The sequence below is a fragment of the Parasteatoda tepidariorum genome, chromosome X2, assembly GCF_043381705.1.
Source record: "Parasteatoda tepidariorum isolate YZ-2023 chromosome X2, CAS_Ptep_4.0, whole genome shotgun sequence".
Classification (NCBI taxonomy): domain Eukaryota; kingdom Metazoa; phylum Arthropoda; class Arachnida; order Araneae; family Theridiidae; genus Parasteatoda; species Parasteatoda tepidariorum.
Window position 1 is genome coordinate 56,896,084 of NC_092215.1, and position 16,387 is coordinate 56,912,470.

General features: G+C 28.8%; 1 protein-coding gene across 3 annotated transcripts in view; it reads right to left on the minus strand.

The window, feature by feature from the left end:
- Positions 1-10,926: 10,926 nt before the first annotated feature.
- LOC107453372 (ecdysone-induced protein 74EF) overlaps positions 10,927-16,387 on the minus strand; it is a 386,074-nt gene continuing 380,613 nt past the window's right edge. For all 3 annotated transcript variants that reach the window (XM_071188231.1, XM_016070187.3, XM_016070186.3), the window contains 2 exons: positions 15,740-15,932; positions 10,927-11,762 (listed from right to left, as the gene is read on the minus strand). In XM_071188231.1, coding sequence (XP_071044332.1) covers positions 11,654-11,762; positions 15,740-15,932 — 302 coding nt within the window. In that variant the 3' untranslated portion in view covers positions 10,927-11,653. The remainder of the gene's footprint in view (positions 11,763-15,739; positions 15,933-16,387) is intronic.

Genomic DNA, 16,387 nt, shown 5'->3' on the forward strand with positions numbered 1-16,387 from the left:
GTGTATATTTGGGGCTGATGATTATGAAATCTAACACAAAACTGTGAGATCGCGGGTTCTATTCCAGCTGATGACAGTTTTTAATTATTATTTCTTAATACTGAAAAATGTATTTCTTATTTTTTTTAAAGTATGCATGTTAAAAACTAATAATTTAACAAGTATTTAAAAAACTAGAAAGCTACACCCCCTGTTCATTTTGCACACTAACCCTCATGGTTGCTTCTGATTAATCATTGCAGATTAAGAGGAAAAACGGTTTATTTCCATCTTTTTATTCTACAAAAATTACGATTGAATTTCTATTTACATTTTGAAAATGACTAAAATTTGGCAAATCAATAAAATTGGTACCTCCTGCAGAGTTATTACCCAGTGAAGATGGACTCAAGGGCACTGAGTTCGAATCCCAGTGTTGACTGGTCGATACGAATTCTACACCCGGCTTACACCAGCCACTGTGCCGAAGTAAAATATCCTCAGTGGTAGACGGATCATAGGTTAGAGTCCCCTTGTTGTCAGACTGACAGTGGAAAGCTTTTGTGGTTTTCCTCATCATGTAACTTAAATGCTGGTCAGTTCCATCAAAACGTCCCCCTCCAAGACAAAAATTTCTTCCAATACTTGATCCTGGAGTTCCCTTGTGTTCTGAATTGAGTTTAAAATTAGAAGTCTAATAAGTTGAACATTAGTAGTCGTAAACTCGAAATTGGGTTGGCTGTTCAATGACTATTATAAAATAAACTAATAATTTGGCCGGGATAGCCTGGTTGGCAGGGCGTTGAACTCGTGTTTGTGAGAATGGGATTTCGAATCCAGCCGGCCGAAGAATACCCATGTATAAAATGGTGACTGGTGCATGTTAAATCTGCCGTGGTCACAAAGTCCTCTAAGTTCTCACAACAAATCAATACCTCTGGGTACTGATCCAATTCTCTTGTCTTCTGGATTGAGTTCAAAATTATAAGGTGATTATTCAATATTATACGGAGTTAAACATTTGTAGTCGTAAACTCAAAATTAAGTCGGTTGTTCAACGGCGGTTATAAAAAAAATAAAACTAATAATCAAATTGTATTTTCTTATGTTCTTTCTAACTCCTTGCTTATTTTTGACACACCTTCATAATTTCATGTTTCTAAGTCATAGAGCAGCAAAGCGAAATGTAACGTTTAAAAAAGAAACAATTTAGAAAAAAAAAAATCGCAAAAAAAAAAGAAAAAAAAATCATTTAAAATTCCAAATAACATAGATTCAGAATTTCAAGGAAAAAAAACTCTGTTAAACATATAATGGTTCTTCTAACATGCCAAACCTTTGCTCTGTGCTTCTGATGTTCTTAAAATGAGTTTCTGTTTTTTTCCTCGTTCAAAAAATATGTGTAATAATAGAAAGGCTCTACATTACAGTCTCATCACAATCAATATATTTAACAATCAAGCAATATTATCAAATTTTTAATAATATAATGTTAATATTCAGCAATAAAAAATACTACAGTTTACTTTGGGTGTATAGAAATAGAATTGAACTTAAAAGGGCCCCATCATTTTCAGTAGCTTAGGGCCCCGCCAAGCTTAAATCCGGCCCTGGGTGCCGGACCCATGTCCAAGTATTCGTGGGTTCGGTCCCCGCCGGTCGATGGTGACTGATGCACGTTAAATCTGTCGAGTCTCAAAGTCCTCCATGTTCCCATAACAAATCAATACCTCTGGGGGTACTGATGCAGGAGTTTCCTTGTCTTCTGGATTGGTTCAAAATTACGAGGCTATGGCGTTGAGCATTAGTAGTCGTAAACCCAAAAATTGGGTCGGCTGTTCAACGGCGGTCATAAAATAAAATGGTACGGCACACCACGATGTTAGGCTTAGCTAGACCTTTATGGTATGTCAAAACCGCCCCGTCAGTCTCAGCTAGATCTTAATGGTGTGTCAACACCACGTTAGAGCTTAGCTAGACCTCAATGGTATGTGAACACCACTACGTTAGGCTCAGTTAGGCCCTTAATGGTGTGGTACACCACCACGTTAGGCTTAACTAGGCCTTGATGAAATTTTAAACCACAACATTAGTCTTAACTGAGCCCTAATGAATTATTGCGCTGACACGTTAGTTTTAATGGTATGTGAACTTTGCCCCGTTGGTCTTAAAGGTATGTTACACCAACACATTAGGCTTAGCCAAGCCTTAATGGTATTAGGTAAGTTACACCATCAAGTCAGGCTTTATCTAAGCCTTAATGAAATGTTACACTGCAACTTCAGACGTAGCTACAGCTTTTTCATGTCACACCACTCCGTTTGACTTAGCTAGATGTAGCATCGGTAAACTAGATTTAGTTAAATCTTAATGACATGTTACACCACCATATTTGATTTAGCTATGATGCAAGATATACCTGATCACCTTGTTATGGGTTACCTAAATCTAAAGGATGCACTTAGGTCCTGCTTGGCCTAGAATTGAGTCACAACCACAACTGAATTCATTCTATCTAGGTTTAAATGTAATTTCTAATTCGTCAAACATCTTGAAGGGAAAGAGAAAATAATTCATTCGAAGGGTGGCTGAGCGATAAAGAAGAGTCAAACTATCCTCAGAGATCACAAGTATGTACCCAAAAATCTCTGAAGCACATTAGCGCTATGATTGTCCTTCCAACTAATTGTTTGCATGCACAATACTTCTTAATAGAAAGAATATCTTATGAATTCTCGTAAAGACAAATAATGACACCATAGAGAGCGAATGAAAGATTTATCCAGAGATACAGTGAGTATCGAACCTACTACCCTAAACTCAAAACAGTCAATTAAAAATATTTATTTACTTGTTGCTAAAATGTATGCAGACAACAGAAACCTTAGTTACTCAAACTTTGAAAGATAACTTCCGAGTGACCTAGTGTTGTATAAAATAGATCGATTTGCTATTATAGTTTTTCCACTAACTTTTGATCCCATTATAAGTTTTAAGTTACGCTATACATAAATATTAACCCTTTTAATAAGCACAAATGAACCGTATCAAATAAGGTTTAAAAGCATCTGCCTCCAAATAAGAAATAGAAATTGTGGGTTTTAACCCTTTGCATCTTTACCCAACTTCTTTATATTAATTTATGTCTTCATGAAATTAAATACTATGCAAAAGATATTACAATTTTTTTATTACACTATTTTTTCTTAAAAATTAGAGATATATTTTCAGAAAATTAAATTATCTTCTGTGCTCCGGAATTTAAACATTTCTTAATAATAATAAAAGGTTAGAGTGATTCAAGCAAATTAATCGATATTTGGACACTTTTAATCAGGAATCATGTGAAAAATACGGGACGGTTCCCAGCAGATCACTGAAGTGAAGCATCACTGGCTGCGGTCAGTGTGCGGGTGGGTGACCACTTGGATCAGTCTGCGTAGGGACCGAGGGTGTGCGGTATTGGTCCTCGTTAAACTGTGCTACCGTAAAGTGCTCGACTTCGCGCGCAGATCGTCGGGCTACCGAAGCGGGGTGCCATCCCCTCCGCAGAGGATCAAAATTGTGATGGCATGTCTTCGGATCATCCTCTGGGATGTTTCCCAGACCGTCGCCAAAAGCCCATTGTGCAGCTCTAGTGCGACGTAAATTAACAACAACAACATGAAAAATACGGGCATTAAAAATATCTCTGTATGCCTGAAAATTGTTGTAATTTTTATTGATTTTTTTATGACTAGGTTTAGTGCTCTAAAATGCTATAACTCTAGATCAATCTACGGATGCGTAAGATAAGCATAACCATTTTTAAAAACAGCAGTTTCAGAGCTTTAGTAGTACTAAAAACTACGGACTTGATAAAATGAAAGACCTAACTCCAACACTCCTTTTTAAGTTATTTTTTTAAAAATACACGTTTTATTTTGGGCTAGCACCAGAAAGCTTTAAGTTCAATGTAGGTAATAATGAATTACATTGAAATTTTATTTACCATAACAATTTGATACAAGTAAACAAATTTGTTTTCCTCATTTCCTGCAAAACTTATTCTTCGGAGATGTGTTTTCTAACTTATGTGATCACATCTAGATTTCTTAAACAAAAATAATTGCTGAGGAAAAAATTACAAACTCACTTTAATTACACAACAAATTTTATTATCTTAGTAATGATATTTACAAGAACACCAGATACATAGTAAGACCTCAATGAACCACTATGAGAAAAAAAAGCAAATATTTTTTTTCCTTTTCACCATAATTAAAGAACTTTTGAAACCATACACGAAGAAAAGAAGTAACAGTATAAGGTTCGGGAATAGTATAATATATTTATATACATTATACTATTACCGAGAGAGATTAACATTTCACTAAGAATATTAATTGCATAATAAAATTTACTTAAATGCAATAAATAATTTAAGCAGAAGAAATACATTTTATAAATTATTGGTTTAAAATGCAATTATTATTGCAAACACTTAGAAATAGTACGTAAGATTTAACTATAATTATAATATGTCATGAAAAAAACAAGAAAAAAAAACTTCGGTTTAAAACATTATAAAATATGGCGCATTTTTTTTTATCAAAATTAGCCGTTAGTAATTTAAATAAATAAAAATAGTTTCATTTATGATTCTCTCTTTTTAAAAGAAATATACAAAGGTTCATTGTTGATTTACAATATAGAATTTCTTAAATTTTTATAAAATATTTGTTTAAATTTTTCACACTATGCATTTTAACAAGCACCGAGGAATATTAAAGGCCACTTTAATTTCATAAAAATTTCTATTTTAAAAAATAAATAGCATAAAAAAAATATTTTAAGTCGCAAATATAGCTTGTCACAAAATAAATAAGTCGCTATACAAATGAAATCGGATATTTACAAATACCCTTTTAAAAGTATCTTAAATATAATATCAGTCCGCAAGCAATAATAACTACTGTATCAAAGTAGCAATGCATGGAATTACCATTAAATGGGAAAAAAATTCAACACCAATTCAAATAGAAATATTAAAAATTTATTACCATTTGAATTGCTGTTTAAAATTCTGCCATTTACTGGTAACTCCATACATTGCTAATCTAATTAAAGAAGTTATTATTGCTTAATATAATATCAGTCTACGTGCAATAAAGCTCTGTAAGCAGATCAGCAAAGCGTGGAATTACCATTAAATAGGAAAATTTTAAACAGCAATTCAAATAGTACAGTTATAAGGAGATAAAGAAATTTGAATGTTTAATTTAATCCTTTGATTATACAAATTAATAAAATAAACATCGTAAATTTAATTTTTTCAGAATGTAAAATAAAGGCTTTACTATTAAAAGGCTCTTTTTTCAAGTCTCTACCGTCATTAAAAACATTTTTTTTAGCAATTTGAAAGTTGTTTTTGTAACTCTGTGATCACTAGAACTGAAAATGTTGCAAAATTTCAATAAAATGAACATCCAGTTTTTTTCCCTCAACATTTAATTTTTATAACCACTTCTTTTTTTTTTCTTTGTTCAAAGTATTGTATAACTTTTGAAAAGTATATTCTTTATTCTTATTTATTATTATTATTTTATATAGATATAATAAATTAAGCTAAGTCAAGTAAAATCTTATATTCTCAAATTATGAGAGTTTTATGTCTATTTTAATTTTTAAAAAAATCAACAAAAAATCAATATTCAAGAAAAGTTAACTATAAAAATCGATCCACAGTTAACTTTACTATATCACAAAATTCCGAAGTCATACAATTTCCAGATGAGTTATCCAGTTCTAAAACTTCATAAGAGCAAAGAAAAAAAAAATTATTAAAAAAATTATCAATGGTGTTTACTGAGTTTTGCGATACTATGAGAAAAAAGATAAATTCCAAATACAAGTTTAATAACTTAATGTGTGTGTGTATATATATACTTATTGTTTTTCTTAACTTACTTCGTGTTTTCTTGTATTTATTTATTATATATATATATATACATAAAAATAAAACAAAATGCTAAAGCATTATTAGTTCAATTATTGCCGCAGTAAGTTTGTTCCCATTTTATGGTATTTCTACACAATTTTTTAAAATAAAGGATACAATGGTTAAATTAAAGGGGAAGAACATGTTAGATGAAGTTTCAATAATCAATTTTAGAATGTATAATCATATCAGAAAGCAATTCACCTTTTCTATATTTTTCTATGAAAACTGATGAGTAAGTTAATATTCTTTATTTACAATCCAGAAAATTAAATATTAATAGTAAGTCACTTAACATGTTCTTCAATTACCAGCATATCTGAAGAAACTGCATAAAATATTAAAAATGTACATTGAATTATAAAAATGTCATATTAAAAATCAAACTATTTTTTTACCAGCTGTATAAGCTAATAAAGAAAGGAAAAATTCATAATTTTCATAAATATATAAGTTGACTGTAAAATACATAAATTTTTTTTTTGAAAAAAAAAATTAAGATAAATTATTGCATCTTAGGCCTATACAAGTTATAACTCAAAAGATACCATGTTTTACATCCTTGGTATAATGTTTTGATTTTTTTTCATATCACTTTTGTCAAAAGACAAACAGATAAAATATGTGCACTTTACAATATTAAATCATTTATATGTACAAATCAATAATGCATCTGTTTATTTACATTGTGCTCAAACCTCTTAATGCATAAGAAAAACAATTCACCTGATTCTGGTAAACATAATGTATGTAACCATAAAATTTCTTTCATTTAATTTAGCTGTACAACAGATTTTCTTTATACACAATATGATGCAAAAATGTCGCCATTGAATTATGCACAACTGAGGAATTCAAAATATTTTCCATTGTTATTTGGTACAAGATGACTATGATTCAACAATTATTCTTTAACAACTACATTTTATGAAAACATTAAAAAAAATTCCAATTAACTATTTGTGACAACGGGAGATATGGAATAAAACACATACAAAACTCACATTATACATATATAGTTTGTATTTTTTAAATGATTCAACATTTTTTACTAAAAAACTATTATTAACCCTCAAACCAAAAGCAAAATTTGAAAAAGCAAAACTATACATAACAGAAAAAAATTGTTTACTTGTACTTAGAAAAAGGAAACAAAATGAAATATTTTAAGTAGTATATTAAATAAATCAGTTAGTACAAATCAAATGAACTAACCAAAAGAAAATTTGATCGGGTTAGGGCCTATGAAGCAAAATTAAAGTTTAAAATCCTTTACTTAAGTCCTTTTATATTTTTCTAAATTTAAAACTTCTGAATTTGTTTACGTTTTACTCTTCTCTTTTATTAGAAAATTATTTTTTATACAGCAGCTTTGCTTTCACCAATTTCAAAGGAAACATAAAATATAATGTCCTTTAAAAATATTAAAAGCAACATAATTTGAAATAAAAAAGTCAGCTAGAGGAAGAAAATTAAGTGGAATCTATAGAATGCATCCAAGAAGTGCAACTATTTTCTTTCAATCTACAATAATACCTAACATTTTGTCTTATGAATCATATTTGTATATAATTAGGCAAAAAGAATTTTATCAAATAAAGTAAATCAATCAAATAAAGGTTCTTTATAACACATTTCCCATTTATAATAAACAAATGAGCTTATAGAAATGAGTATTGACTGTTATTTCTAAGAAAATAGAAACAATTAAAAGTTTATGACATTTTATCCTTTTTCAATAAAACTATTATGAATATAGTTATATTTCGTTAGTATATTGTTTTGAAGTATATATTTTTGTACTGCTAAATTTTGTCACATTAATTTTTTGTATGCATAAGTGAACTTGTTTCTCTTCAAAGAAAACAGATTTTGTTTAAAAAATCTGTAAAAAGATTTTGTTTAAAAACTATACTCACAATATTAATTTTTGCACCACACTGTATGTGTTACTGTAAAAAAATTATAAGTTTTAATTTCACAGTAAAAATTAGCTTCAACAAAGCCCAAACTAAACACTCGATTTGATTACAATTTGTATTTTTTTAAAGGTAATTTTAGCTTTTTCTCTGAAAAGAATTTTAGCCGAAAGTTTCTATGACAGTTAAAATAGAATTTTCCTTATATTCTAAAATAAAATAAAATAAAATTTAAACTTTGAGCTAGTTTTTTAATAAAAAAATGTTTTCATCACGTGTTGCAGAAATAACATAGTAACATATCTTGTAAGAGTTTTTACAGATATATATATAGAACATGCAAACACTACAAGTCCCAAATAGTTAATAAAAAGAACAGTTTATACTACTGCTAGTCTTTCTAAAATAATAATGTATAATGAGCGTTAATTAAAATGCTAAAAAAATATATAGATTGTTTTTACATATTTAGTTAACACTAGAGTACCAAACGTAACTGAGAAAATTTTTATTTTTGTTTCCTTTTTAAATTATAACAGTTGTTTAGTCATCAAAAATCTTAATGAATGCAATTAAATAGTATGTAAAAAAATGAGTTTTACACACAAGTTCACAACAAATTCCTTACAATAGCAAAGGATCATGCATAACTATACAGCTAAAAATGTACAATATAATATCATTTATAAAATAAATAATGTGAGCAGAATTAAATTATTTACTGCCTTTTGCAGTTTATACAGTTCAAAATAAGTAGAATTTAAAAAAAAGCTGTAATTATTAAATAAATAAGTATGAAAGGCTCATCAATATTTGGAAATATAAAAGATAAAGGGAGAGAAATTTATATATATGTATATTTAACATGGGATGTCAAAAGACTGCCAAATTTCAAAATTAAATATCTCTGAAGCAATTGGAGATCACAGGAAGAAATTAAGTCTATTGATAGTGAGAGCTGTTAATATTTTTATGAATATTTTTTTAATTAGTTGTAAAAATATCTAGCGTATTGTGATGTGCAATGTACAGGTCTGTAAACATAGCCAAAAGATGGTTCTATAACCTGTACAGTGCTCCTGATGGGGACTTGCAACAACAGCATATATCATCTTTGGGCAATATTAGTTAATTTTTCCCCCTCTGTTGGCAACTTTCGTATATAATTTTAAAAAAAACTACATAAAAATATTAATTTTTTCTATGAATATAATTACTTTCAAACTTTTTATCTAAAATTACTTTAAAATTATTAAATCAGGAAATCGGTACTCTTTAGCCAGATAGCCTTAAAATATTTATATTTATAGATATACTACTAATATATTGAGGTTAGGTCTTCGAAATGAACTGAATAAAACCTTCCTAAAACTATGATAATACTTAGAAAATCATAATGTCTGGAGTTTATTAAAAAAATTGAAACACTAAACTAGAATATCAATGTGCTACATACATAATGGCTTATATGAACATCAGTTACACTGAAGAAAAAGTTCAGAATACACCTTTACTATATTTCAATAACCTGTGTTAATTAAAAGATTATAGTTATTTTATAAATTTAGTAAAAAGAGGTTCAAAAATACATCAAATTACTAAAACTGAAATGTAGCAAGTTTTCTTTGGGGAATGGTGAAACACAATAGTTAATAATTTAATTTTCTTTAAAAAATTGCTATGTTATTCATTGGAAGTTATTTTTTAATTTAAAAAGGTATACTTATTCCAATTTTTATTAAATTAGGTTGAATGGAAGAAAAAAGATTTTCAGTTTCTGTTCATTTCTCTTTTAGTTTAATTTATTTAAAAGATTTTTACTTTTTAAAGGTATATTTGCATAAAGTCAATGAAATTTTTATACAGTTTAACATCAATCCATCGCTTCTGCATCTTCTGTTTTCCTACAGAAGTAGCGATGTTTTAATGGTCCCGTCACAAATGCTGTTCGCATAATGTTAATAATAACTGTTTAAATTGATTGTTTTTTAAACTACAAGATTCCTGCCTCCATTGTTCAGAAACTCTGTTAATATTTAAAAAATACCGATGTTATTTCCGTTTCGAGAAGAAAAACAGTAACCCCCGATGCTGTTGAAGAAGAAAATGACAATTTGTTTCAATCCGGGAGAAACGCCTCTAACATCACATTTGATCAATATGGACCAGTTGATGAAAATGTGATAAACTTGGGTGGTGCAAAAGGGAACAACTAGAGCCAGTATTTGTGGAAAGCCTTCATACATTTGAAAGAAAGAAGATTTTGTATTCATGCGAACTTACAGAAAATGAACCGTCAAAAATTTATTCTTTACATTAAACGTGTTCATATTAAAATTTTGCAAATAATTTAATAAAGATAAATTTATAAAATGTTAGATGGAAAAATATATAATATACAGGGTGTTTAATATATTTTTAATATCAAGGTGTATCACATAGCTTTAAAATCCTTGTCAAAAATTCAAATAAAAAAAAAGTGAAGAAAATTAGCAGTTGCAAACTAATATACAAAAAAGAAACAAAAATATCATTGAAATATGATAGTTGACAAAGGAGGGGGATGATAATTAAAAACACCTGCAAGCCTCTCACATCAATCTGTAAACTTGCCAATATTAATTTATATTTAACAAATTTCAAGAACACAAATTAATTTTTTCCTTATTTAAATATTAATTTGTGACTCTTAACAAGCATACATTTTTATTTTCATTTTTGAAGCCTGCAAATATAGATATAACTTTGTTTAGATTCCCATTACCTAATTACATATTCCAGAACATTAGGTCATCCTATCCTGTCTCCATTATAATCGAAAAATGCTTTGATTAGCATACATTTAAAAAAAAGTTGCAGATATTTTTTGACAAGAATGTAGTTATACAGTTAAACACTAGTAAACATTTAATTCAAAAGTAAAAAAAAAATTATTTCGAGAACCACATGTGAATATAATAGTTAAAAGCTCATTAGAACCATATATCAATAGTTTAATATTTCTTCGAATTGTTCAGAATCTGTTTTACCTCATTAAGAAGCTTGAAATTTTGTTCACAGATGTGCAAGTGAAAAAAAAATTCTTATCTTTTAAACCTTATTACTGAAGAGCTTTAGATGATACAACTAAAAATATTTACTCATTATCTTTAAAAGTAACTAACTAATAACAATATTTAAAAGATGTTTTTAAAATAAAATTTAAAAAACTGTTATTTACAAAATATAGAATTGAATTGAACAAAAAACTAAGATTGAATTATAAATGTAGAAAATGCTTTTGAGGAGGGTATTCGTCTTAAATAAAAATTGAACATAATTATAAAAACAAATATTTAAGTTCAGTATGCCTTTGAAAGATCCAAATTTCTTAAAAATTTAACGATAAAAAGATATATATTTCACAAATAGTATAATTATAGACTATATTCAGAATTTCTTCTATATAACAAGTAACAAATGGACGTCCAAACAATTTGGTGTTCCTCATTTACACCAATCACCATGAGAATCTAGTTTTCACTGATAAACTAGATAAATGTATTTTACAAAAAAATTATTTTCAATTCTTGAAAAATAAGTCAGTTTTGGAATAAATTGATGTAAAAATCATGGGCGAATAAATAATGTGTACATCCATGTCAGGAAGCAAAGTTTCCCTGGTAGAAAAATAATTCAAAGTTTAGTAGATTCCAAAAGCTTAAAAGAAGTTCATATCAATATAAAAGAGGAGTCCCTTGTCTTCTGGAATACACAAATTCACAGGGACTATACATCATGCTCCCGTACAATCAATTTCTATAATGTCTTTTGGTACTTCAACAAATTGGTATACTAAACGTTGTCCATCAACTTTCGCTAAAATTCCACGTTGGTAGTAATACCTATGAAGGAAGGAATATTTATTTATACAATGAAATACATAAATCAAAATACAATAATTTATTACATGCTAACTTTCTTAGCAACCAGTTTGTCTGCCCTTATTGAGTCATTATTTTGCAGTTCCAAATTTATTAATCACATACAGTTGATGAAATATGAGTATGGCATTACACGTTTAAAGTACAAATTAGAAGGGTTATTTCCAACTCAGCTCATATGGTCTCCTGCCAGGGAGGTAGCTGAGGGGATGTTTGAGACACTCTGAATCCCCCCTCCGTAAATTTTTCAAGATCAAAAAATTATGTTACTACTATTATATATATAAAAAATTTAGTAGATCCACTCAAATATTGTCACCTAGCAACATGCCTCCAGCTCAGATGCAAACCATGTCATTTTTATTTAATTTTTAAATAATATGTAGACTGAAAAAGAATGCTAACTAATCACATCAAAAATTTTTAATTAGAAAAAGAGATATAGTCAAAAATGTCTAATAGAAGTCCTCCTATCTTATGTGCTGACCATGTCATTTGCCAATACTTGATTCAACCACAAAATAACAGATAGAGTGAAAAAAGCAGAAAAACGTCATGCTTTGATACTTCAATTAAAAAATGTGCTCTAATATTAATCCAACTTAAATTTTTTTTAAAGTTAACAAAATTCTAATGAAAATTAAAAATTCACACTTTAAGTTGTTATTTAGAGGTGTTTAAGGTGTTAAGGTCACACTTTAAGGTTTTGGCTATAGGGTTAACATTTACCTCGATGATATGTTTTGTAATAAGTGCCAAAACTTGCCTACAGCGTATCACATATTTACCATCAAGGTACACAAATTTTTTAACTCTTATTAGTAAAAAATAAAAATGAACCTTTTCAACCATTAAAAGCACTGAATAGTGTTTTATGAAGTTTCAAACTCAAAACTTAAGTACCTGCTTTGCAATAGAACAAAGGACAGAAAAGCAAAGTCTTCAGCAGATCAGTATGTAACTCTTACTGTAAAATCCTGAAGCCTGGTAAATTCTAGGCTTCATCCGTAAAACCTAAGATACACCAAAGTGGCTTGGTAACTCCTAGGTTTTAACAAGCCACTTTAGTAAAAGCTGGTTTAAATGATAAAACCTAGAATTTACTTGACTTTTCCTTTTTACTATAACTGTCAAAGCCCGAAGTCTGTTAAATACTAGGTCTTACCACAAAGGCTTAAATGGAATCATATAAAAGCATACTTTGGACTTTCGCCCAGCCAATTTTGTAAAAGCTAAGTTTTATAGGTAAAAACCTAGGATTTACAAGCCTGAGTTTTCCTTGTAACATACCCATAAAACTGTGAGGGCAGAACAACTGGATGCCAAAGTGTGGCTAGCTACTAAATAAAAAGAAACTGGTTTATTTATCTTTCATTAGAGACAAAATATCCTTTAATTTTTATTTCAAAATTCATTTTCCTAAAGTCTTCCTGTTAAATAATATATCATGGTATGGAAATAAAAATCAATTAAATATATATATGTCTTAAAAGTAATTATGATATATTTTCATTATTCCATTATCATATGTTACACTTTTCATTATTTAGTTGCAATGAAAGTAAATATAAATAAAATGAATATAAAAATACAAAAAATTCAATTAATTGGGTCATTCTCAGAGAAAGAAGAAAGTTTAAATCTTTGGTTAAAAAAAGAGCGCTAAGTAAGTAAATCACAAATGTTTAAAGTTTTTTGAACAATTCTTCATGAGCAACACTGTGTACACTAGTTTAAACATCAAAAAAGCAATATTTCAATATGAAAAAAATTATTGCAAATGTCATTACCAAGATTTGTGTTAAACTCAGAACATTATTAGAACCTTTATTTTAGAAAGTTAGAAAACTTAAATAAGGCAGGAATTATTTATGTAGCCAAATAAAAAAACTAACAGTTAAATTAGAAATTGACTAGCAGTTAACCACTAAATTAAGTGACAGTTAACTTAGGTTAAGGTAAACTTAAGTGTTCTATATGAATAAAGCAAAAACAATGAGAAATAAAGTACAGACATCATCTAAGCTCATTTGATGTTGCTTTAACTTTATTCTTTTACCTAGGTATTTTTCAGTTATCTACTTTTTGGAAGTTTAAAAATGATGGGAGGATTTTATTTATTATTCTTGGTTAAAACTTGTCCCTAGGATAAGTATTCTGACATAACCAAGATATTTAAGTTTTTCACAGAATATTTCACTGCTAGTTTGTACTGTTACAATTTTCAAATGTGAAACATCAGATGTCTTTACAAGCTATTAGTTCTGTCAGATGGGGTGACTTTGTGCAAACTGTCATTTTTTCAATTTTTGCGTCGTGTCATCTAAGAGTATTTTTTTAAGCTCGGTATCAACTAATTTGGGTTGTCAACATAACAAACTAATGGTTTACCAAGAACTGCCAATGTAAACATTATTGTTCTTGGAAAATTGTGAGCTCAAGTTACAAACAGTTTCAAATTTTTTAATGTCGCAAAATCGGAGGCTGGAAAGTCTGCTCGGTTGAAGAAGTTCTAATTGTCCTGGCCAGAAAGGTAGGTTACACTTTAAAAAACTTATAAATTGAGATAACAAATCATGCATAATCAAGAAATTATTGTGATTACACCAAAGAAGCGTTAGAAAAATGTTTGGCCAAAGAAAAAAATGGCTTATCCATTTCGAAAGAGTCAAAAAAGCTCGGAATTCATCAAAACACGATTTCAAACAAAATTCATGCGAAGCATTCGAAATCTCACAAGGAACATTATTTTTCATTTTCATATTGTTATTTTTCATTTCAATTTTCATATGTTAATTGTGTAAGACATTTAATAAGAGACTGTTAATAAGAGAGGATCATTCCGAATTGCAGAGTTGGAGGCAATTTGGGGGCATTAAATGAGGTAATTCATTCATGTCAAATGTTTGATTGTACCTGAAAATCATAAAAAAAGTTACCAAGATTTAACTAATGAGAAAAAATCTAAAAATTTAAGTTTTTATGTTCATCTTAAGTAGATTTGTTAATACATAGTACATATTTACATATTTGTATGTAATATACTTGTATTGTACGTTAATATTGTTTATCAAACGATTTTAAGTCAAAGTGAATGAAAATAACTGAACTAAGTCATTATTTTATTGCATTGCAAAAAGTCACCCCACCCCGGTCTGACTTTGTGCATTTGACTCATTGATTGCTTACAAATAATAAACATTTCAAATCAGCTCTCAACTACGTGCAATTACTTCCCAGATGGCTAACAAAAAAATTTTGATAAGACTAACAAATTCTTGATTAGACATTTTTTAACTATTTTTTTATTAGGTCAAAGTTGGAAAACTGAAAATTCCAGCAAAAAAAAACCATCTGATCGTTCTTAATCTTATACAAGTAAAAATTGTTTTAGTTTGTAACTTTTGTTCTTAAATTATTCCCCATTAATAAATGCAAAATATATGAATGATTTATAAAGAACTTAGAAGCAAACATTCATAATAAATATTGAACTACCTTTCATTTGTTATAATTCAGCCTTAAACAGGCTCAGCATTAGAAACTTTGACGCTTTTAAAGTTACCAAGGTTTTCCTGAAAACCTTAGCTACCATGTCTAAGGCAATGGTTTAGAGGTGTACAGGGGCAGATGTTTTGGATTGAATCACTGTTCGTCAGGTAACCTTAAACCTTTGAGTGTATAGCCAGATACTCTAATCAAAACAGAAAAATTAATGACGGAAAAGGGTTTTTATTTGTAACACAGGCTACAGTCAGCTTAAAGCAGAATGAAACCAAAAGTAGCTAAGTACCACACAGTGTTGCCAAATTTCTCAAACATAGCAGAGTATTAATCACAAATACATTGATATAGCAAAAAAAAGTTAAACTAGTTAAAGCTACGATCCTTTAAACCAAATTTTCTATTATCTGAAAATGACCCAATTATAATTTTACCTAAGAGCTCTTCCCATTGTTTCATAGTTCATGTCGGGTTTATTTTTATGAAGACCCCATAGCCTAGACACAGCTTTAGAGTCAACTAACTTGAAAATTCCTTTCTCTCTATGCGTCCATTTTATATATCGAGGGCAATATTCTTTGTCTTGAAGAAGTTTTAACAAGAATTCCCAGAGGTATGTAGTTGATCCTGAACAAAAAATTAAAAAAGGAATTAGATTATTGCAGTTTATAAAATAAGTGACACCATTATAAGACAACATAAAATAAAATTGATTAATAAGATGCCTCGAAAATAAGAAGTGTTAAAAATAACTCCTGTATAGAGAAGAAACAGCATAATTACATAAAGCAATATGAATACAACATTCTTCAGGACACGCTTTTTTTCAATTAGACGATTAACTATACGGTCAATTAACAGTTAGCTTTGATACATCACAAAAGGCAAAAATTATAATTTGTCTATATAGGTAATACAGTAAGGTTGTCGGTCAATCTTAAAATATTTCTTTTTTTTTTAGAGCACAGAACATCATTATCCACATATCTGATTTATCCTCACAAAAAAGATATAAAATTTTCTAAAGTTAGCCTAAATAGTTTAGATATTTTGATTTAACTATTTCTTACTAATCTAGGAAA